Genomic DNA, 25,022 nt, shown 5'->3' with positions numbered 1-25,022 from the left:
ATGGGCCAACATAGCAAAGAAACTATGATTAGCTGATAAACCCCTCTCAGTGCTAAACACACACTGAGAGGGACAGTGGGTGAGCTACACTGAAGCAGGAGCTCTTTGGCACACCAAACTCAGCATCTCCTCAAGTTCTGCCGGGTTTGCAGAGCTGAGTCAGGCACAGTCAGCACGACTGCCACCCAGCACAAGCTAAACAGTGACATCTGCAGTCGGCTCTGGTCAAAAATGGCCTTGGAGGACACAGCAGGAACATGCAGGCAAAACTACCAAGCTCTCATTCTGTAAATTCTCTGCCTGAGGGGATGCCTTTAGTCAGCAAACCCAGAAAGCTCCTTGAATATTTCTTCTGATGCCAATGCAGGCAGAACACGGGAACGAGGTCTGGATGAATTTAATTTACCTTTTGCACTCTTAATGGTCCTTTGCAGAACATGCTGCATGGCTGACACAGTCTTTTCACATGCCACCTGCAACAACATATTTAGGGTTCAGTAAAACTTAAGCTACCTACTTTACTATTACTTAATTTTACTTAATATTATTTCAAAAACACTGCTATTAAGAGGAAAATATGACTGACAAAACAAACATGATGAAAACTATACAATGCAAAGTTTGGGAAAACAAAACCTTTGACTTAATTCTCCCTAAAAAGGAGATAATTGATAATTTGATAAATTGATAAATTGAAAATTGATAATTGTATCAAGGATTCTATGTCCTTAAGGGAAAGAAACAGAAAATTTCATTTGGGAAATTATTTTCAGTGTTTATTATGAAGTGAGGATAAAAAAATCTAATTATAAACATGCATGCAGTCTGTCTCTTTAGAAAGAACAACATCTTATTTGGCAAAATTACAAAATTAATCTAACTGAAATATGACTGTTTATAATGTCCCTTTTGGCAAAAGGGAAATTCTGTGGCTTTTTCTCTGAGGTGAGGAAAAAAAAAAGCCAAAACAGAAGACAATATTTAAATAATATCACAGGTTAGAAATTTTTTTTAAAACTCAGGAGAAACAAATCCAAACGTGCAGAGAGATGAGTAACTTCTCCCCACCTTCAAATTGTTTGGGTGCTTGTGTGTCCATGCCAGAAGCATAGCAGCAAACAAGTCTCCTGTTCCAACAAAGACAGCATCCACTTTGGGAGACTCCACTCGAATTCTCTGAGTTATCCTGGTACCATCTGCTTTAGCTACAACACAGATCCACAGTTAAGTGACAGACCCAGCAACTAAGACAATAGCAATCACTAGAATTGAAAAAGAAATATTTTTAAAAGTCATCATCAGATTTGAATTCCTTTGCTGTTTGGAACATAAAGGAGTATTGTAAACTTTGTACCAGCTCTTTTAAAAGGCACAGCCTTCCAAACCTTGGCCAGCTTGGGACAGCATTTACAACTTCTATACTGTACACACTTCATTTAAGAGGGAGGAGGGAGCTACCACCTTCATTTTTCATCCCTCTTAACTGTGCCCTTCTCAGGTGGAAACACTGTGTGACAGTCTGAGCACACAGTGAATCCTGGTGACAGTACAGAAGGGGACATAGAGAAGCAACAGAAGGGTATTTTATAACCCATCAAGGGAGGAGCAATCTGCTAAGAGGAAGGACAGAGTGACTTTTCAGAAAAGCATTCAAACATGCCAAGTTCCTGTTTTACATCCTTCTAGCAGGGTCAGTACCAGGGGCTGTAAGAGTCCCAATAAACCTTGCCTAGGACATCCTCCTCCTCCTCCTCCTCTGCCCAGGAGCTGCATGGAAGCTCAGGCCTGGGCACCTGAGATATGGTCCAGATATTCCTGTGTTCAGCCCTTCTGTCCTGATGTACTTACTGAATTTTCCAGATTAATCTCAGACCTGTCTTGCCTCCCTGACTCTGGATTGTCACTGGGACCTGTCTGCCACCACCCTCCTGTCCTGCTGACCTTACTCAGGTGCTGTGCCCAGTGGGTGGGGACAGAGTCCTGCCTGGGCTGTGGTCACACTCAGCTCTTGTCCTCCCTCATGGAGCAGCCCCAGTGTCACCTCTCCTGATATTACTGCAGGACAAGGGGCTCACTTAGGAACCTGCGCTCCTTCCATGCACTGCACATGGGCCTGATGGAACCACTTCTTCAAGGACTAACTGCAAGCACAGACAGGTTGAAAGAGAGCACAGGTAAGGAAGGAGCTCTTCACTTACTTTTTCTGTGGCTTCCCAGAGCAATCAGGTAGTCATTTCCTAGAGGTGCCTGCAGATCTGAGCTAGTGATCACCACAGTCTCTGGTCCCATGGCATGGAGCATATCCATTACCTTTCAGTGTGCAAAAAGGCAGGAATCAGTGACTGCAATATGTGTTGATTAAACTTTCATTCGTAATACTGAGCATTTTTAACAAACACCTTATTTTGGCATCTTTTGTAAAGAGAAAAAAACAGTCTCTATTCAAATAATCCTCTTGAATTAGGGGCATTACTTTGAACCAGGGGAATCAAAACATCCACATTTAAATGTACATACTTGTTAAAATATACAAGCATTTCTGTTTGTGTTATCTTTGGATGCTCCTCTGGAAAGAATACTCTGTTTCAGCTGTGATCAGAATTTTTGCCTGCATCATGTTTTCAGAACACATTGCCAAAAGAATAAGAGAATAAATATACAGACACATGCAACCTTATCTGGCAACTTGAAGCCAGATGAAAGAAGCCATTTTCTAGAAACCCAGCAACTCCAGGTCATGAAATCTTATTTAGCTCCTACTTTTAGAGTTACCAAAAATTAGAAAACCTAAATCAGAGGCAGAAGTGTGTCTATCTCAATCTTCTTTTCTCATTCTGTTTCCATCCCCAAACTACAGCTGTAAATTATACACCTTTGCAGATGTATTTCCACTCTCTGTGTTCCTCACTTAAACTCATTAATATTCTACTTCTGACATCACAATTGGTTGTTACAAACAGAAGTGATTTTGATTTCACAGAAAAAAGAATGACTTCAACAATGAGTTTCGTATAAAACATGGATAAAATATTAATTCTCACAGAAGAGTTTAACTAAAAACCCTCAGGCTAGCTATGACTCATGAGCAGCTGAATGAGAAGGATTTATTTCTGCTAGTTTTTAATACTTTATTGCTTTTCTTTCTTGCTAAGCCTCCAAGTTTCTTCAGCTGTCAGACCTCTTTGCACAGACATCAGCTGGGTTTTGGAGAAGCAGTAAATCCACCAGCACACACTGACACAATCAGTCTGTGCAGGAATATGAAACTAAATTTCATTTCTCAGTCACAATTCACCAGGACCCTCATCTCCACTGTCTCTAGTTGTAGGACTTAGTCCTTTCTATGTTAATATTACACCATACTTAATTTTATGTAAGAAGACACTACAGTCATCACAGGTCTTGTTAAGGAAAGGAAAGCAAGCATGAAATCATGGAAATCAATGCCAGAATTCCTACCACCTTTAAAGGAACAAATTCCAGCATGGATTATTACTCAGACCCATATATGACATGCAGCTGGAAAGAGAGACAGATTAAAATATAATATACTGCAAACAACTTCTTTAAAAACGTTTCCATTTCTAAGCATAATTCCACCTCTTTGGGAGAGAAGTTTTTAAAACCCATCACAAATCAGAGCTATGGCATGAGCTAGTCAGAAGACTAACTGGCAAAACTGTTTAGCACATGCAACTCATGTTTGCAGGTGGAATATGCAAATTTAAAACTAATGGCTGCTCAGATAATTATGTTCTTCTCAAGAATGGTTCCACTGGTGAGGATGGGAACCGAAGAACTGAGTTGCAGTCCCTGGTATGAAGCACAGCTCCTCACCCTCACCCAGCACAGTGGGGTAATGTAAAACTGGGGGCAGTGGAAATTCAAAGAGATGAGATCTCTGTAGCTGCTGCCTGCTGTGAAGGGATGGTGACCAAATCGTGTTGTTTGATGTTGCTACAGCAAAAAAACAACAAACATTTGGGCTGACAGACCCCCAGGTACTCTCCAGGGTGCCACTGCAGCTGCTGCTTGTTTAAAGATTTTGTGTTCTTTTGAAGATCAAAACCAAACTGGAGGGAATTACATCAGTCCATTATGAAAGCACTTGAGTAGCCAACAAAACAAAGAGCTCAGCCCTTCTCAAGACATCAATAAAACTGTATTTCTATTTTGTCCTTCACCATCAAGCCCTACAGGTTTTTATTTTCTTCACTCTGTGTGAAAGGGCAAATCATTACACCTCCATGCAATATATTTGCAGGCCATCTATCAGCTCTATATGGCAATGACAGCAGCTGTCAATGCTGTGGATTTATCTGGGAGAACGAGGAAAAGCTGTTCTCACAGTCAGCATTGCTGAATGTGGACAGCAGAGCCCCAAAGGGGTTCCTAATGCCTGGGGTGTCCTGGGGTTTTCACCCCAACCAAATAATATCCACAGAGCTGGCAGTGTCTGGGTGTGCTGCTGCCACTCCTCCTTCACTGCAGAAAGCAAGTTCAGAGAGATGTACTCTCTACCACTGCAATCCCTTTATCTGGAGCTCTTTTGGGAAGTTTCTTCGGAATTCTGACACTAAAACAGGAAATTTTTTGTGCCTGAAGTGTACAAGCTTTAGTGATAAACACATGGAAAGGACAGAGGCCAAAGTGACTCCAAGGTGGAAGGCAAACTGCAAACTGCAGGCAGGAATGCAGAGTTGTCACACATCCTGCCCTTTGGCCACTTACCTCCAGTGCATCTTTTTCTGTGTAAATCTTCCTGCCCGTGAGTAACCTGGAAATGAAACAGAAACCTTCAAAGAGCAAGAGTTCTCCAGGCAGTGACTGCTTGTTTGCCCTTTCAAAGGAGGAAAGCTGGGACTGCACCAAACAGGCCAAACCCATCTGCAGCTCCACGGTCTGCTGGACCAGAGCTCAGTGTTTGAAGGCTACGTGCACAGACACACAGTGCTGCTGAAAAACCCTCAAACCAGTCCCACCCTGCCTCCTCCAGAGATCCCTGCATCACAGAAATTCCCTCACAAGTGTTTTCTCACCCTCTCCCATGTAGCTGCTGCCTCCCTTTAGGGCGCAGCCTGTGCTGCACCACCACAGATTATCTCCTGACCAAAGAGTCACAACCATGCAGGCAGGACAGGCAGGAGACATTTAAATTCTTAGCTCCTGTGAGATGTTGCCATGGTGGTAATTTTGAAGGGTGGGGTGGTGGTTTTGAACCAAACTATTTCAGTTCTGATAATCTGGCACATAATAAAAATGTTCATGGTAATGGGTAAGGATGGGGAAGGTACTTTTTTAACTTGTCCTAGAAACAGGCCTCTGGTGATAACAAGAAACCATCATGAAAATGAGACAGTGAAGAAAACAAGAAGAATCTTTTCCTCACATAACTCCTGGGTTTTTTATTGGTTTCAACATGCAGTAATTAAGGTTATCTGAAAAACACCACTTGAAACTAACAGCTAAAACTCAAAATCCAACACATACATACATACATAAGACACTATATTGAGACAAATAAAATTACGGGGTATCAGTCTTTCCTGCTTTTTTCCACAAGTATATTTGGCTAGAAAAGGAAATAAGCACTTACTCAGCTTCAAACTGGTTAGGAGTGATTATATCTGCAACAGGTACAACTTTGTCCCTGTAGACTGGCAGGAGATCCTTGGGCACATACTGGGGAGAAAAAACAGTGTCTGAGATGTGGAACTGCAGCTCTCCTTCCCTCAACCACCACTCCTGCAGCCACTGAGTGACCCGAGAGCTCCAAGCTCTGCAACTGCAGTGGCAGAGCATCCTCCAGCTGGGGCCACTGTCACCAATAGCCCTTCCTTCCCTGGAAGGGATGGGAAGAACCATTTTTAAGCAGATGGACCTCAACTGGCAGCATTAAAAGGAAATGATGCCTGGGTGAGGAACCTTCAAGCTCTCTCTCACCAAGGTGACCCAGCAGCATGAGGAAATACAGTGTCCCAGCTCATTCATGTCCTTACCTCCAAACCAAACCATCTTGTTCAAAACTTCTGATTAAACATTAATGGCTTTTTGTCAGTGTGCAGCCTGGTATTGGCACTCAGGACCTTTCTGTCACTGATCAGAGCCCAGAGCCCAACAGCTGTCAGCTCCCACATGAAATAAGTCATCTTCATTTAGGTTCCAGGGCTGTGTCAATTCCCAGGATGACTGACAATGGTAGCCAGGCTACCAGCCAGAACACAGCTCCTGGGAGATGATGAGAGAACTCCAGAGAGACAAGGATGGGGAGCAGGGGGATATTTTCCTGTGGACAGGGTCTGTATACCCTCTGTTGTCTCAGGAGAGAGCCAGAAATAACCCCAGGGCTGGGCAGCTGTCATTCTTTCCACATACCAATCTCATTCAAAACCAAGAAATTTAAGTACAAGCGTACTTGATGATGGGATCCAAAGCCACACTTAGGTAAAGCACCTTTTTTTTTTGTTGTTTAAAAAATAATAAATCTTTATACATCTTTATACAACAAACATTCACTACACAGAGAATCCAAGCAGAAGAGTACTCACCATAGAGCCTTCTCCATTCCACTTGTCACCCATCACTGGATCACACACTGGAAAAGAATTTAGCTTTAGAAATAGGGTGCAGCCAAAAAGGCCCTGGTGGGAGGGAGAAATTTAAGGTGGTGGCTACAGAAGAACACTGAGCACCTCAAAGCTTACACACTCTCACAGCTCTCATAGCATGTTGAAATTCGTACGTGGTGGCTGCTAATTTTGAAAGAGTAGGTCTTAAAAAGTTGTGTCTTAATAAGTTGTCTGGAATGGTAGTATGGAGGGGAGAAACATGGGAGAAGATAACAGCTCTGAAAAGAGTCGTATTTTTACTGTAGTGCATAAAAATACATGCCAAATGTACACAGCAAAATGCTGCATATATATTAAATAAAATATTATAATGAAACAATAAGTAAATTCATGCCAAAGTACTTGGTGGAATGATATTAACACATTTTTGGCACTGCTGGATCACCAGCAGTACTAACAACATACTCCAAGTGTCCTCAGTGAGGACAGAAACAGCCTAGCATTGCACTTCAAAAAGGAACATTGTTCATTGTATTAAAAGATCTTTAAGCAAGATCAAAAAGAAACAAAAATCCAAAGATATCAAATCAATGACAGTATTTCAGGAAGTTTCAGAAGGGCAATTTGTTTTACATTTTAAAAATATTTTCTTTACGTTAGAATCTATTTATTAAACATACAGGATCTCAGAAGCCTCGTTGTGATCTCACCACCTGACCACTTCCTTCCTGTTCTACACAGTGAGATGTCTCTTTCTGTTCACATTCCAAAAGAGTCTTTAGCTTTCACACAAGGCTATGAAGAATTTGACAATCCAATCGTGTAAATAAAGGCTAAAAAGCAACAAAACCCAGACAAGAGTTCTCTGCTCTATTTTGCCAATTAAGACCTATGCTTTGTTAATTTTAAGTCAGATATCATTGCTCAGTACAACACTCCACAAATCCTGCCCATCATTCTAGATGTTTCCTGGCCACAGTTTACTGAGCCTGAAGATGACCACTCAAACCATCATTCCCAGCTTTTTATCCCACTAAATCCTCGCTGACTTTGCCCTATCACTCTGAAAGCTTTGCTCAATTCAAGTCTATGCTGGTTATGTTCAAAATTCCTGAAACACTCGGGAAACGAAGGAAGGGAAGGGAAGAAATCTTTTCTCCCAGGCTGAAGCCTGATGTGAGGCATTAGTGACAACAGCGGCTGGAGCCTCTTGCTCCCTGGATAGTCCTAGGGAATATTAAAAGCAGCAGAGCTAAAAAAGCCCTGGAGTTCAAGGTAAATCATGAAATTTATGAGGCAAAGTAGGACATTTCTGGGATGTTACATGGAACCATGGCAGGGTGACATGGGAGAGCCTGTCCTGCTCTGGCTGACTTGGAAATCAAGGAGAGGCTTCATCTGCCAGCACACACAGCCTCTGAACTATCAGCAGCAGCAGCTGGCTGGGATTTTTATTTTTTCCTGGATACAGACAACCAGTCCTCAAGGCACACTCTGCTTTGGATGGCACAATGCAAGAACCACACTGAAAGGCAGCAAACAGAGAGATAAAACCCCAACTCCCTCACCACCTAAAGCTGAAATGAAACATCACTGGAGGCCCAGCTGGCTCCAGACAGACCAGAAATGTTGTGTAACATCAGAACAGGGTTTCCATCCTAAAATGTGAAAATGATGAGCATACTCAGTGAGGAAGCAGAAAGGATTACAAAGCACATCCTTACCATACACGAGGTTAGAATTCTGTTGCTTCAACTCCTGGATAATATCCACCACCATTGCAAGAAATGATGTGTCTCTTGTATACCCTTTCAGAAAAAAAAAAACCAAAAAAAACCACCTTTGACATCCAATTTCATGAACACTTTTGCTGTTTTTAGTTTTAGATAGGAATGCTGCATGCTTCTCATTCTATGGATAAATGCATTTTTAGAGCAGAGGCATTTCAGTAGTTGACTCAGGAATAATAGGTTGGAATACAAATTCAGACAGTGCTTGCACAACTACAAGTATAACCTTAAAAATCCATTCACTAAGAATGTTGTATATGAAAGGCTCATATAACTCCAAAATGCTTGATATATATAAAGAAATGTCAGGCTAGAAGGAAAAAAACATTCCTTTTAATAAAAACAATATTTTAATCAGTATTATTTTTCATGCAGTAATGAGATTTTTTTTTAATTACATCTACTTTTCTCATGCGGTGTTGAAGCAATTTTTTATTATTAACAGTGTTCATGGTAAGAGTCCAACACATTCATGCAATAGAGATTTAACCTTGATAATTTTAGAGCAATCTCCAAAATACCAATGAAGTTCCTATTTTGCAGGCTTAGCAGTGAAATAAGCTGGAAATAAGTTTTACTGTATTTCAAGGCCACAAGCACAATGCTAGCACCACAATATTCTTATTTAATCATTAGTTTTTTAATTTTATAGATATTCTTTCATTTATATATTTATGTATTAACTTTAGTTACAACATTTATGAATTATCAATTTGATTTTAATTTATTGTAGTTCATTTCTTGGGGATGGTGCTGGGCAGGGCCATAAGCTGGACTCAATATTTGTGGGTCCCTTCCAACTCAGCATATTTTGTGATTCTCTGATTTAATACTATTATTTTTAGCAAGGTAGCATCTTTCAAATGTCCTGGGAAATGTCCACTCTAATAAAATATTTTAAACTGCATTAGAAAAGCAGATTTTGGAGGTTGTTTTTTTTTTTTAACTTGAAAAATTGATCAGTTCTTGGGTGCCACAGAGAAATGGAAAAGATTTTTTTTGCCAAAATGCTGGATTTTATCCATGAAATGCTGATAATCAGCCAAAAGAGTCAAGAAAAGATTTTTATTAAATGACCTGTGATGGCAGACTGGCTGGAAAATAATACTGAGTTTGATTAACATCCCTGATAGAGATGTTTAAAACAGTTACACTGAACTGCAATTTATCTCTTAGCTTGAATGTCCTACTGTAAATTAAACAAATACAAGAATATCTACAAAAAACTAACTGTCACAAAAAGTCCATGGAGTGTTACTTTGTATAACTGGCCTAAAGATAATAATTTTAATCTTAACTGAGATATCTACAGTCATGAGACAATTAACAGTCAAATCCCACCTGCTGATAAATTGCTTTTCAGTGTTTAAATAATCATATCCAGGATCTTTGAGGTACAAAGTAGTTGTGCACTATAGTGAATGTCTGTTTGAAGAGAAAAATCTGACTTTTGGCCCTGAATGAAAAAAAAAAAAAAGGATTTTAAGTTCAGCCATTCAGCCACAGTGCAGCTGAAGACTAAAACACAAAAAGTGTTATTAGATGTTCAGGAATTACTGCTCTTTCTACCCATGCCTTCTTTTTGTTCATACTGAAAATGGCTGCAGCAAATGAGATTTTAAAACAAACCTGAACAACACACAAAATCCTATTTTAAAATATTTTATTAACAAATAATCCCTTTTTCTCCCAAATTCATTTTTGCTGAAGATTTCTATTTTCCTTCTATCATTTTTAATCTCTTACATCCATTTTGCCAGTGATAAGAAAGTAGTAGAGGTCTTTTCCAAGAGTTGGAAGTGAAATAAAAAAGGAACATTTCTACTAGAAGAATATTCAAATATCATTTATAAATTTTGCACACTAACATCTGAAAATTTCTACAATATAGTGTGCTTTTCCTGTAAATGTGCAATGTGTGAATTCCTTCCAGGAAGGAAAGGTTGTTTATTTCTCAATAACAAAGAACCCATTTATGCCAAAATTAATTTCTTAAACTTACTTCAATCTATTTGCCTTCAATCTCCTTTATTTTGGAGATATTCCTTGACAAAACCCTGACAATAACTCTTTGGACATGCCACAGCCTTTAAGCCAGAACGACTGCTTTGGAGTTATAACCCATGCACTTAAAATTTCCAGTTTTCCCTGTGTACAAAGAACATCCCTACATGTGGAAGTCATGAAATCAATCAAAATTCTGGTGATGTATTTCTGCTTACCTTTAAAAAGTCCCTGTTCACTGCTGTAAGAAATTGATACTGTTATCCAAACCAGATGCACAGCTCTTACTGAGCTGACCTACTTTTGAGAAGCAGGAACTGGGTGAGAAGAAATTTTTATTAAAAACTTCTTGTAGAATCTCTCCTTTCTACAAAGTATTCTACAAGAAGTTCTCTTTGCCTGTATTTATAAACACTTAGTACATAGTACAGGCACAGGAAAACACTGCAGAACTGTATTCACTCAAGATGACCTACACAGTAACAAGAGCAAAAAATCAAGATAATAGACAGTCAAAACCAAAACCCAACTCTACTAATACTTTGCTCACTGTCCAAAGCACTAAGCCTTAAAGATCAAGTGAAAAAAATCAAGGACAGAAAAAAAAAATCAAGACAACTGTCTATAAAATCATGCTGCAGTACCACAGAGTGCTAGTACTGCAGACTTGGGAGAAAGGGTTAAACTCATGTCTTCCTAGCACATTTTAAAATAATACTCTGACATTCCACATCCATTGTTCCAATAGGGGCACTCCCAAAATATTAAGTGTGCCTGTACATGCCTGGCCTGTACAAGTCTGTAAATGATACAAGAGGATCAATTTACCTACCCAGTTACAACCTCCCTGCTGCAGAACTCTGGCTGTCCCAAACTAAACAGCACGAGCCAGTTCAGACTGTAATATACAGCTGAAATTTTAATTGCTTGGCTTGCAACAAGGAGGGATAGGTTTTACATTTTTCCCCCCCTGTTTACACCTGCTGGGAACTCCAGGGAACAAGCTCTTCTTACCTGTGAGCACATAATCGTACTGGTTGACCTTGTTCAGCTTCAGTCCTTCGTACAGTTCATGCAGCTCATCTGAATTCAACACCTGACCCTTCCAGTGGGCATAGCCTGCAAAGCAAACAGCAGGTCATCTTTCAAGAGATGGATTTCCTGTTTCGGATCACACAGATGATACATGTGGAAGGACCACATCCACTATCAGCACAGGAAGCATCTTCACCTCCCCTCCTGTGGAATGCTGTTGCTGAATGAAAGCTGCTGTCAGCAGAACAGATTATGTGCTCAACTTCTCCTTAGCACCTCTGCCTCCCAAAGGAACTGGAGCGACTACACTGCAGTCTGAGAGTGTCTATTCACCAGCAAATCAAGCTGAGCACACACAGGCTCCTGCAAGGTTTCCCATGGAGCTTTTGCAACTATCCCTTTCCTGTGTGGAGGAGGAAAAACATATGTTTTAGCCTTCCCTGGAGGAGGGTGTCAGTATAATCTATTTTTGTTATCTTATACTATACATATACAAAAAAGGAAATTTTGACAGTGAGATGACAATCTTAACAGACTTATAGATCTGTCTGGACACAGAGCTGCACCCATCAGATAAAGTATCCACTGGGACCTGCATGTCACAAACAAAGTGACCACAGCAGAGCACTGCCGTGGATGGTCTTTAAATGTACAGGGTGACCTGACAGACTTTCTTCCAAAAATAGCACAGCTTCAGTGCTGAGGATCCTGGAGGAGGGAATGAGTAGCAGAAAGACACTACAAACAGACAAATAATGTCCATATACTCTCATCTCTAAGAATTGCAAGCAACTCTGCTCAGCTGAGAGAAGTAGAGTCAAGTTGGAAGTTACTTGGGATAAACTCAACTGATTTCAGCCAACAGTGGACCAAGGTCCATGGCAGGCAATTCCAAGGAAAATAAAAAGTATCTCCATTAACAGAATCAAAACATTTGTTGAAAAATGTAAATGCACCTTGCACCTTGTGATCAAAGCCTGCCCATCTAGATGCACCAATCACTCCTTTGTATGTAAGAATGGGCCTTCCTCCAGGATATTAGATGAGACATCCACAATTTAACTCTTTCAATCTCCACAAATTCACAGATTGTTAAAAGGCTTATATTTTTATTAACTGAAATTAGGAAAAATGAAAGGTTAAGTGAGGTATCCTCTCCCATTCCTCCCCTGTGTAAAGACAATGGTATTTTGTTTGTTTTAACTTCTGCTCTTGCAGTTAGAAAATTCTGTGATGAAAACTGTTGGCTTTGATTATCACTCTAAGCTGACTTATTAGAGCGACTGCCAAAAGGTGTCTAGAGCCTGGGATAAGCACATTTTTCAGTTTTCCTCCTGGTGAATGCAAACAGACCCAGGGTATGGTGAGCAGATGGATCATTTTGCTCTCCTCAACTCACAAAGGCCAAGCCTCTAAAACACAACTTGCTGCCAGCTGCCTGGGGGCCTGACACATCAGCCACCACCACTCCCTCCCAGGAAAATGCTGCTCACAAAAAGTCTCTGTGAAGAAAGGGACAAAGTAAGGGATTTCTGTAGTTTCATTGCAACACTCGCCCACCTTGGCACAGACTCAGCCCCAAGGGTATGAAGAACCCCTGCGTGCACATAAATCCAGGGTTTGGTTTATTTAACACAAACGCAGATATTTGTGTTAAATAAATCTGCAGCATGACAAGAGAAATAATCTGTCCTCTCCTCTCCTCTCCTCTCCTCCAGCCTCTGTAGCACTGAAACGCCAGTAAAGGGACACAACAGAGTCCTTCCATTGTGGCCAAGGAAACTGGGTGCACTTTTCACCCAGAATCAAGGCAGAAAATGCTGACATTTATCTTACACGTGGCCACAGAAATAACTACGATAGGTGGCCCAGGCAACCTGGATACTTTCAGAAGCCATTCCTACAAAGACCCTGTCAATTCACTACTTAACCAAAAGTTCACCTTCCTATGTCAAGCTGTCTTAAATGGTCAGTGCACAGGGTTCATGTTACACTGATCCTCAACTGAGAGAGAGAAATAAATATAAAAAGTCAACTTTAGGCAGCAGCCCAGCTTATCTCTGGAGTTGGTGTCACCCACCTGGGGTAGGGACATTGTCTGAACTGTGCAGCAATGACTTCCACAGGTAATTTGAGGATCCTCTTAATTACCTGGTAACATGAAATACAACCTGAAGTCTAACTACATGCCAGCCAGAGTTAAAAACAAAGCCCTAGGGAAGCTCTCAGGGAAGCCCCAGCTATTGAGACATTAAAAAAAAAAAAGGGAATGCCTTCACTGGAGTTGCAGAGAACGGAGATGTCACTAGAAGTTGAATAATGTTCATGTAATAATGAAACCAAATCAAAACTGGCAGCAAGATGAGAACCCCCCCATGCCCTTTCCCCAGGGTAATTTCATGTAACACGACAAAAAGAAGGGACAAACCCCATGACCCTGCATTTATCCTACTTTCCTGGTGGAATATAACACCAAAAAGCAGAAAGACAGAAGAAAAAGGCAGTTACTCATGTTCAAAAAGTGTTTCATGACCTGGAGGATGGGGTCCCAGGAAGAGGGACTGTCTTGAAAGGGGAAAGGCAAAAAGGAAGAAAGCTGAGTCTTCCTTGTTTTGGGTACAAAACCATCAAATAATTCCCCTCAGTGCTGGTCTGAGAGAGCAGAGAGAACACTGCAAATCATGACACAGCTCTTCAAAACCCCCCTTGGCTCAGACTGCACTAGTCTCCCAGGTCTGTAATAATTTTAAACACACAGATGAACATAAACACTTAAATAACCTTACACCCCTTCTGCCTGTGTTTTAATATTTTATTGCAATTACATGCTACCTATTTGCTTTTAGCAGATAAGGCAATGGCAGAGAAGGAAGAAAACAAGTAAGATACAATGCCTCATGTCACTAAAATGATGAACATACTCACCAGTCTCCAAGGAATTGTCCTGGTTCATTTGTATGAAAAATAAATATAATAACAAAAACCACAACCAAGAGAGTCAGCTAATACTTGCCCCAAGATGAATCTACAGACTTGCCTTCCTCTGCTTTTTTTTTTCCTTTGGAATGTATTTATAATCCTCTTAATTACTTTCAAAAACAAGGATGAAAGAAAATCAAAGTACCAGACATATAAGAAGGGAAAAAAAAAAAAAACAACTGACCAACACAGCAAAAGAAAAACAAGTTACCATTTTAGTACAGCAAAGCATGTAAGATTCCTTTGTTTTCCAACCCAGAACATTCTGTTCTGAGGTTTGAGTTCCTCCTGTGGAGGAACTATTCCAAGCGGCTCCAGTAACAAAGAATTTCACATGGGAAAAAGGAAGACAGTTGGAGTGTTTAAGGGTCATGATGGACAGGCAATCTGGGCCCAGCTGTGTCACCAAATTCACATTGCACACTCCAGCAGACAGCCTGGTCTGAACACTTGACTCATCTGTAGACACCAGGAGGCCTTCAACAAAACCAGAAATTAAGTACCAAATTCCCCACTGGATTTTTTATCGCTGGTCACAGAGTGGGAGTAAAATGCTACCAGTGTCAGGCACAAGTGGAGATCTTTTCTTTGTGCCCTGCACACGCAGGGGTGAATGAATCACCTGGGTGGGCAGACTGTGCACAATCACACCAAGACATGGCTGTAATTTCTCATGTGTTAGACCTACCAGCCAACCCAGCCACCTACTACACACCCACTAAGTGGAAGTCAAACGTGCTCAAGAATAAAAGGAAAAGTAGAAGAAAAAACCCCAGGCTATTTGTTCCAGAGCTGTTTTGAAGGTAGGATTTGGATGGCAGAGTAAGCACATTATTGCTTAAAATTAACCTACCAATGAGAAAGAGAACTGGAAATCACTGAAGAATTAAAAAGACACCCGCAAAAAATTAATTATACAATTAAAAATAAATCTAGATTTTTAGTTTTGCACATCATATGACGTGATGCTTCTGCAAACAGTATATTAATATAGAATAAAGAGCACTGTCTTAATAAGCTGCATGACAGCTTCTTTTATTTGTATGTGAGGCATGATGCCACTCAAGTGTGAGTCACTCTAATCACTGAAGTTCCTCACGAAGCAATATGACAAACTGTTCTCCCAGGGGCACTGATTCAAAGCACATTTTCCAAATTTCAGGATCGTCAGAGACTAAAGAGAGCTGCATTTTCTGAGCAGGAGTCAGCAGAAAGAGGCCTGTGGTATCTTACTAATTTGTAGACAGGGCAAAAAAAGAGCAATAATGATTCACCAAAGTCTGTGAGTCATAAATTCTTTCTGCATTTTATTTGCTGCTAATTATTTAAATTTTTTTAATTTAAAAACAGGGAAAGAAGGAAAGAAATATATCATGTCCAAACCCCACACATTCTTCCACCTGTGCTCCTCTGGCATTCTTTCAGAAACTGAAGTTCACAGCTAGGTTTTGAAGGAGGAGTTTGTCCTCCAGTTTTAATGACGATGATGGAAATGGTCCTTGTAAAGTTTTATTTTTATAGGAAAATCAGTTACCTTCACCCATTCACACCCAGCACACAATGCCTGTGTGTTGTGCAGAACAGTGCCAGACACAAGCTCTGCTTCCGAAACCATGAGGTTGTGTGGCAAACTTTGCAATTTTGTAACAGATTTAGCAAAAAAAACAAATTAAAAAAACCCACCACCCAAATGAAAACAAACCAAAAAAAAGCGACTCCTAAACATCAGGGGTAGTTCCAGTATTTTAAAGACTTGTGATATTTGAGATATTTTTGGGTTTGGGATGCTCATTTAGGTCTTCACGTGGGAGGAGGATTCACTAATTTAGTGTTCCTTCCACTGGCTGCCAAACCTTGAATGAAACACTGGTAACCTTTCCTTGGCTGTGATACTATTAAAAACAAATTTAAAATCCTCTCTCTTTTTTCTTTTAAGAACCTGGTCACCCTACTGGTAATGTAATTTCCCCACCTTCAGACACATTCAGTTTATGGTCAATAATAATCTCTTGCAGTGCCCTGAAAAGCTGATTTCATCTTGAAACAGAAAGCCAACAAACAACACGTGCTCATGCATTTCAAGCACTGAATAATGAAAAAATTGCTTAATTTCTGGAAGATTACAACAGCTTTACCCAGCTATTGAAACTAAACAACAGAAAATCCCAAACTCCAAAACTAAATACATTGTTTAAATAAACAGAAGTCACACCTAAGTATCTTTGAAAAACACAAGAGAACCTTTGTACTGTGCCAAAGGGTACAAGCAAAATAAGCAGATTTTTGCCTAAGCCAGGAAAGGCCTCATTCCTGTGTTTAATTATTACTTTTTTTGTGCCCTTCCTCAACAGGCAGAGATAGCTTTAAAGCCACCTTTGAAACATTAATTTTTTCTTCCCAAGGTGACACTAAGTTCCCTCCATGATAGTAATCTTACAACCTTTTGAAAGCTGCATGAACAGAGTAAGAGCCAAAAATTAGTAAACTCTGTTCCAAAAATTAGTAGCTTATTAATAGAGCTGCACCTGTAGAGATACTAGAAAAGTACCTCAACTTTTGCCTTCTTTTTTCTTTGCTAGAAACAACTTTTGCTCTTTTTCCAAGATGTTAAAGCCAAAATTTGGTCTCAGATTATTTTCTGAAGACACCTATAGATTTTCTCTATCTAGAGTAGCTCTCCTCTCAAAAAACCTGCCACCACCAAGACAGCATGTGTGCCTCCAGTGATCCAAAAATAGCAAGTCACTTGGAGCTCCTTAATGGGTGAAAGGTGTTGCTAAAATAAACATAAATTTCAGCTTTCTTTTAAAAGAATGAAGTCCTCTAGCACTGTGAGTATTAGGAAGTCTGAACATATTAGGTGAGTGCATTGCATTCAGGCTTAGAGCTTAAGTAAAAATACACCCAGATATATTAACACTCTTCTTCCCACCAAAATGAGATTTTGGGACACTTGGTAGTACCTAGATGGGCACATAGTGAGGAAACATTGCATCTACCTCTGTATTTTCTGATGTTTGATTTGATAATGTGACTGTGTCTCTCATAGAGCCATAATTCCCAGAAAACCATTTCCAAGACTCCCTTGTTCACATGCCTGGTTGTGTAAATGGCTGTATTTGTGTTATTTCACTATCTGACTTAATTAGATCACTGCCTAACAAAAGAAACTCACACTCTGAAGGGCAGAAGGGGACATTACCACACCCACTCCCATATTCAGGCTTCTGAGAGACTTGAATCAAAACATGAAAATTACACTTCCATCTTAGATCATGAAAATGTGAGTGGAAACATAAGACCAATGTCCTCTCCACTACCATGGGATGAGGTGAGCCCCATGCTGGGTGAGTTCAGTGACTGTGGAGTAGATCTGTAAAATTTTACCTGTGTGGTTTGAAAACTGGACAGAGTTCACCGTATCAACTTCAAATCCCAAAACCTGTAACAGAACACAAGAATATTTCTTTTACTAACACAACTTCATTAATACATTACCCCCATCACAAAACAGGGGGAAGAACTCCTGGATTTCCAGTGCATACTTAAAAATCTTGAGAGCTGGGTCAACAAACATGCAACATAAATAAACAGCACAGTGCTCTACTACAGGAACAAACAGGGAACAAAAGTGCCACTGGCAACAGCACCAGAAAAACACAGGATTTTTGAGCTCACACATCCTGAGCTCGGGATGCTCAGGCTGGAGTTCATCTGGGGATAAGGCCACAGAAGCTGCTTCAGCAGCAAGCACTGAAACCTTGAAAAAAGCCTTGGCTGGACTTTCTTGGCAAGAAAAGAAGTACAAGGTACTAAATTAATGCACAATATGGAGGGATGATGCTGTTGGCATTCCAGAAACCAATTTTTCTCAAAGGAAGACAGAGGGATCTTAAAAGGGATCAATACTACAAGCCGTACTTGGATGTCACAACATCCATGTAAAGTTCCTTTACAACTAAAAGAGAATAGAAAGAAGTCACAGAGAATAATTTGGGGTATAATTGGGCAATAAAGGGGAGAAATAAATACAAAATAAAAAAGCTTAAAGCATGCTCTGAAAGCCACCTGCTATACTGCATTGCCAGCAATCCAAATACGGAAATACCCAATAATTTCCTAGTGCAATCAACAAATATTCTTGTTGCCCAAAAATATACAAATAATATGAAAATAAGAGCATCCAACCAGTAGAAAACTAATGAGGACTTTTAACCTGACAATACCTGTTTAATACAGACAGGCACTGCTAGTCAAGCCATTTTTAGACATTTTATTGTGTCACGCAAGGAATTCTAATGCAAAAGTGACATTAACAGTCTGACAGCCAGTCTTTGTTTCCACATCCAGCTTGCTCTGAGTAAGAAATCTCCTCAAAAGAAGTGCTGCTATGTATGGCTCAGTGAGTCACACTGGGAGATAACAGGAATGATGCACCACTGTGCATGATCCTCTTTCAGGCAATTTGCTGGGAGGGGGGAGTGAGCAAACAAAGCTTTTCCAGTCACGTTTTCCAGCCAGACTCATTCCTCTCCCTCTTTTGTCGTGAAGGCAACTCCTTCACATAGATTAAAACCCTTTTTGGGTGTCTGGTGCCAGACATCAGGCTTTCCCTGTGATAAGCCCTTCATTCCAATACCTGGCTACAAGATGAAGCTACGTGCTGTTACAGGTTGTTCCTTCTGCCTGCAGGAGCTACTCTTCTGTTGCTTCACAGCTCACATCCACACAGGTCTTCTTAGAATAAATCTCTTATTTCAATATTCAATAAAGGCTTCTGTTCCTTCCTCATCAGAAAGCAAAGTAATTTTGGATGAGTGGTACACAGAATGGTGGGTTACCTCAACCTGACCAGGTTCAAATTAAGCTCAGCACCTATGCTCCCCCCAGGTTGTTGTTTCACCTTGGTGGATTTTATTTTAAAGTCCCAGGAAGGGAACAGCTGGGAACATGACAACACTGCTATGACCTTAACCTTGATGTCTGGACATGCTCTTCCAGCACATGAAAGGGAATATGGCCTCTAACCAGACTATCACCCCATAATCAATTCCCCTTCCTGTAATGAACAGACCTAAGTTGTTACTTCCTTCAAGAATCTTGGCAATAACTGCGAATTAATTAATTTCTTTGCAATATTCAGATCACAGCTCTCCAACGACTTAACCCCTGAGACTACAGAACACACTTACAGTGATTTACTGACTAATCAGGTTTAGGGAAGGACAGCAGGCACAACTGCTGCAGGCAGGGCAGTTCTACAACACTGGCCAGCACTGTCCCAGATGATGGCCACCAAAAGGAGCAGTCCTTCTTTTGAGTCTTCCCCAGCACCAGTTATCATTTGATTTCTCAGCCAGGCTTTCCACAGGATTAAGGATTTTTGGTTTGTTTTGGCCAGTTAATCTGCTTCAACCAAAAGATGGAAAAGTACAAGGGAGGCCACCTCTCTTGGAGATAGACAGGTGCCAGGTTAGCTTGGCTGTACACTTGCTAAAACAGTCAATAAAACGCTTTGGAGAGTGGATGAAAAGCCACAGACAGCTCAAATTCTGCAAGGCACCTTGATATTCTCGCTTTTCTCATCAGTCCAAAACAGGCTAAAAAAAACCTTTAAGGGTCTCAATAAAAACCACTTCCTGGAATTGGTCTACTCTGTCACAGTTTCCAGTTTCCTCCAAAGTTTTATTTTGAATAAACACATATGACTGAAATCTAACACACCTAATTTTGAAACCTGATTCAACCCTTATAATAACTCACAGTTACTCTAAAGCATTTCCTTTTACAAAGGTGCTTACTAAGACCTAGGCTTAGCATTAGTAGTAGAATAATCAAAAATAATGTTGAAGCCATGTTAAGCCAAGTTGTGTTTGTTTTCAAGGCAAACTGCATTTAAAAGTCCTATAGAATTTAGTCCTTCAGAATTTAGAAGACAACCTGAAAACAAGATTGAGGTGATAAAAGCAGCTTTTCACAGCAATCACCTCTTCTAGGACTAGAGAAAAAACTGTGTCTTTATTTTGGTTTGCATAATTCATTTTAACAACTTGATAGTTTCTAGTGGGTAAGGATGTGTTTTTTTCCTCCAACCAACAATTAAAAACCAGTGTTAGTGACTGTCATCCTTCACACCTAAAGGACATCAGAGACAGTTTCTGATACACTGAATGATGGACACTTTCCTTACCTAAAAAGGGAATTTTGTTCAAAAGATGTCGTGTTAAACCTTTTTAATACATACTCATACTTTGGATTCCTTGGGCAAACCTAATTAAAAGCACTGTTTTTGAGGTTTTTTTAAATTAATTAGAAGTTTCTACTCAAGGAGGTTAAATAAATATTAAGTGCAAGTTAACTAATTAGAAATACATTATTTTTGTATGTACAGACCTTGAAAACTGAGATCAGAGCAAATTAATTGAATGAGACAAATCCTACTAAAAAAAGTCAATCTCTCATATTTGCACACAAAAGTAGCAACTATGAAAATATGAACTTATTAGGATACAACAATTTTCCTCCTGCAATAAGAAGCAACCTTTTCTTCAGAAAACTACCAGAAAGTAAAAATTCAAAACAGGACTAAACTCAGTATGTAAAATTTCTTGCTTGTGTACACACACATGTGTTCCTTGTACCTCTGTGTAAATAAGCTGAAGGACTCACCCCACCTGGAGTTTGCCTGTGGAAGAATAAGTCGTATTTGATCAGCATCAGGACTGAGCTTACGAAGAAATGCACTTTTAATGTTTAATTTTTGCTTCTCTACACCAGCGTTAGTCCATACCTGTGCTACTCTCCTGCTCGTTACAGCAAGGGCCCTGTGGTGATATTGCTGCCTGTGATTTGAGAAATGAGGTGACATCAGACACTCTGCAAGTGTCCAAGGGCTCCAGCTGCCAGGGACACACATCCCCTGACCTGGATGATCTGCTCTCCTACAGGCTCTCCAGGAGAGAACAATTCCAACTTTCCACGCTCTGCTGTTGCCCTGTGTAAGTATCATTTGCCCACAGAACAGGAAACCTTGGGCAAATCTAAACCCAGATATAACCCCCGGTGTGGGTAAGGATGGTAAGTGCTTTTCCAAGGAAAAAGATGGCTGAGTCCATCCTAAATCTCTCAGCTTGCAGTCTAAGCACGTGTCAAATGTTGTTCTTCCTGAGACCCAAACCACAGTTGCCTGGATCACATCATACAGTGATATTTGCAATTGAAATCTTAAAGGAAAATGGGCAAATTCAACAGATTTTTCAAGTATCTTCAAATAAAAGAGGCAGAACTGTTACACTTCTAAAATTAAATCACAAAACATTAAAACTGGAGGAGTTCTGTGCTTGGAAGGCTCAGCTGGCAGATCTGAGTGACACATTTCAGAAAAATATTTGCAAGACCAACTCCAAGCACACACACCAGAGCAGAACACATGAGAAGAAACAATCAGCACAAAGCACATAATGCATGACATCAAATTCAACCAAGTTCTTCATCACAGGTAACTGAAGGGAAGGAACAAATCTCATCCAATTCTTCCCCCAAATGCTTTCCCAGCTTTGCAAAGGGAAAGTGGGACCAGGGCAGGGACGTGGTCTAGAGAACTACCCAAATGCACCTGTAAAAATAGCAAATACTCAAGGGAAAAATCAACACACAACAAAGGAAGAGACTTCAAAATACATGGACAACCTCTAAAGGTGTTGGTTCTTTTGGAAAAGAGGACAGACAGCCTAGTTTTCCTAAAAGCACAGAAGAAATTTAAACTTATATCCAGGCATTATTCTCTAAATAAAAGGCCAAGAAATGGGTCTCCTTCAGGATTAAATTTTTACAAGAGATACCAGTTGTTTCACTAATAGAGCAACCTAAAGGCCCAGACAGACAGAAAACATTTTGAATTGGGTAAGTTACAGAAACAGCTGAATCTCAGTTATGGTTCACTCTAATCATGCAACCCTTTGGACTTTGCCACTGTGCTAATTACAGCTTTGTTTAAAATTTGCAGTCTCTCTTCCTATTCCTTCCAGAAAACACTTCCACCACATAAACACTAAAATGTGTTTAATCACCACGACAAACCATTGCCTAAGATTGTTAGACATCAAATACTGCAAACATACGTTCCAGAGGAGAGTCTCAGTTGTTATGTAAAGGGGAAGCTGAAAAACAAGAATAAAACCATTTCACAGTATGGAAAATGTGAGTGTAGCAACAGAGAAATGAGCAGGAAGATTTTGAAGCAAATGCAACATCTGAAATTCAGTTTTAATGACTTCCAACCTTTATGTTTATATTTGTGCAATCTACATGGTGTACCAAGGGCCTGGAGACAAATAAAGGTATTCATTTCTACCTCCTAATCCTATTTGGGATCTGATTATTAACACCACTTGAGTCAGAAAACTGTTAACTTCAAAGATTAGCTCTGCCTCAGAGTAAATATGATTTCTCATTTAATAATTTTATTTACTCTGAGAAATGTGAAAAGCTGTTACTGAACTGCTTCTGTTTAAATTTGTATTGCAGCTTTACTATGCTCCTGCAGGGGAAAAAGGTAAATTTCCAATGTCATATACTTCATAGTACTCAGGAAATTCTCCTTTTTTTGTTGTTTGTATGCAGTTTGGGGAGGAAAAAAAGTATTATTTTTTTTTAAGAGAGAAATGTATCTCCTAAGTGTGTGAGAACTGTCACTTGAATTACAGAAACCTCTGAACCGAACTAAGTTTTAGTGGTTTCCAGGGTACTAAACTAAACATTAGAAAAACAAACAAAAAAAATCACAATTTCCAATGCATTATATGTACATATTCAGAGAAAGGGGGCTTAGAGGGGGCTGAGATGCTCTGGGAATTGCTGTCATTGGAGGTTTTCAAGACCCAAGGGGGATAAACCCCTGAGTAGCCTGGGCTGAACTTAGAGCCGCCCAAGCTTTGAGCCAGAGGCTCCTGAGGTCACTCCATCATCCAGTGACACAGTTACCTACAAAAACCTCAGTTTTATCCACTGTAGAACTCTATGTGTAAAATCACAGAAAATACCACCACCAACTCCCCAACCTAAAGTTCTGGTTCTAAGGATAAAGCCCAGGGGTACTCTATGTTTACATTATTAACTATGCCAGCTTTGACAGTAAAAATAATACATCCTTTCCTGTTAAATGACCAGGAAACTAGAATGGACCAATTTAACTAGAATGCTTTTGTTTGTACTTAATTTAAACAACCTTAGAGAATAATGACCTAGTTCTGCAAGAATGAAATTCAATTAAAACCACCTCTCTACTCTGCAACATGACCAGTATATATTGCCCTCTTAGGGCACTTGCTTTGTGCCTCCAGTGGCATTTCATTTTCAGGTTTGAAATTAAAACCATGAAGCAGTAATGCAGCACAGGTTAGAGGAAATATCTGAAATGAGGAAAAAGCAGAGGAAAAAAAAAAAAACAGAACAGTGTAAGAAAAGAAAAAAAGCCACAGTTTGTTTAAAACCACCCTGTGTAGACCTGCATACATGTTTCTTCCATAGTATTTATGTTCCTGATACATGGTCATAGGCTGCTAACAACATTTCATAGAATGAAGGCAAGACCTCCATCTAAAATCTTCAGTTCCTTCAAAGTTCTTAATTTTGGAAAACACTAGCTTTACCATACCAGAACACATCAAAACCAATTTTCTCAGATGAGTCCCCAAACAAAACAGTCTGTAAACCACAAAACCCGGGAAAGTATCAGTAGCTGAAGTTGTAAATCAAGTTCAGCCAGTCGTTCATACAAATTCTTCTATTGTGAACACAAGGCATCTTTTTTTTTCATTATCTGAGCTACAAATATGCCACAGGCAAAAACCTCACAACTCTACAAGATGAGTTTATCTCAAAGGGAAACACAGTTTGACAGGAAAAGGGCACAGAAAAATGATTAAAAGGTAAGATGGAACAAGATCAGGAGAAGAGAACCTTTGAGACTCCACTTCTGAAAGGAGGATTTGACTTCCATGCATCCAGTTGTCCCCAAAATAAATGTAGCCTTGTATTATAACACCTAAATTCCTTCAACCTCAATTCCTCTGCTTTGTAGCAGGATACTTTTTTTGCAAGTAAAACTTATATGGAAAAAAGATGACTCTTCTTCTAATTAATATTCAAATGATGAAACATCCAAGCCAGGCATGTCCCATCCTTTGCACCAACAAATGGCAGCAGACTGATGAGTTAGAGCACAGTAGGAGTAAATAGTAAAAAAAGCAAGAGGAAGTATAATACACATCATCAAATGAACCAAAACCACCCAGTTCCCTCAGCCTGTCCTTGTAAGAGAGATGATCCAGTCCTCTAATCATCATGCTGTGAAGTTGCCTCTAATTTTCAAAAATTAATGGCAGCACATGATAAGCCATGGAGCTCTACAGAGAGAAAAAAAAAAAAGTCCTCAGCTTCAAAAGCCAGTCAAACTTTCCAAGAATTGGGGAGTACTATGATTTCTATCATTTAAAGCACACAGCAACATTTAAAAAAACAAGGGAGTATTATATACAAACACACAAAACCCAAATATTTCCCCCCACCCCAACTGTTTTATTAACAGCCTGTAAGGTTTATCCCAACTGTGGCATCAGTCAAAAGACAAATTTTTATTGCACAA

General features: G+C 39.9%; 1 protein-coding gene across 1 annotated transcript in view; it reads right to left on the bottom strand.

Annotated features, from left to right (window-relative positions):
• The window catches only part of PDXK (pyridoxal kinase), a 46,002-nt gene that overhangs the window by 9,306 nt on the left and 11,674 nt on the right, over positions 1-25,022 (bottom strand). Inside the window, exons 2-10 of the mRNA XM_068179668.1 lie at positions 17,765-17,819; positions 11,378-11,482; positions 8,294-8,377; positions 6,549-6,595; positions 5,597-5,682; positions 4,732-4,777; positions 2,199-2,310; positions 1,069-1,205; positions 407-473 (exon numbers count right to left, since the gene is read on the bottom strand). Coding sequence (XP_068035769.1) covers positions 407-473; positions 1,069-1,205; positions 2,199-2,310; positions 4,732-4,777; positions 5,597-5,682; positions 6,549-6,595; positions 8,294-8,377; positions 11,378-11,482; positions 17,765-17,819 — 739 coding nt within the window. The remainder of the gene's footprint in view (positions 1-406; positions 474-1,068; positions 1,206-2,198; positions 2,311-4,731; positions 4,778-5,596; positions 5,683-6,548; positions 6,596-8,293; positions 8,378-11,377; positions 11,483-17,764; positions 17,820-25,022) is intronic.

The sequence above is a fragment of the Anomalospiza imberbis genome, chromosome 2 (assembly GCF_031753505.1).
Source record: "Anomalospiza imberbis isolate Cuckoo-Finch-1a 21T00152 chromosome 2, ASM3175350v1, whole genome shotgun sequence".
NCBI classification, from domain to species: Eukaryota; Metazoa; Chordata; class Aves; order Passeriformes; family Viduidae; genus Anomalospiza; species Anomalospiza imberbis.
The sequence above is the reverse complement of the archived record's forward strand: the minus strand, read 5'-3'. Positions and strand labels throughout refer to the sequence as shown.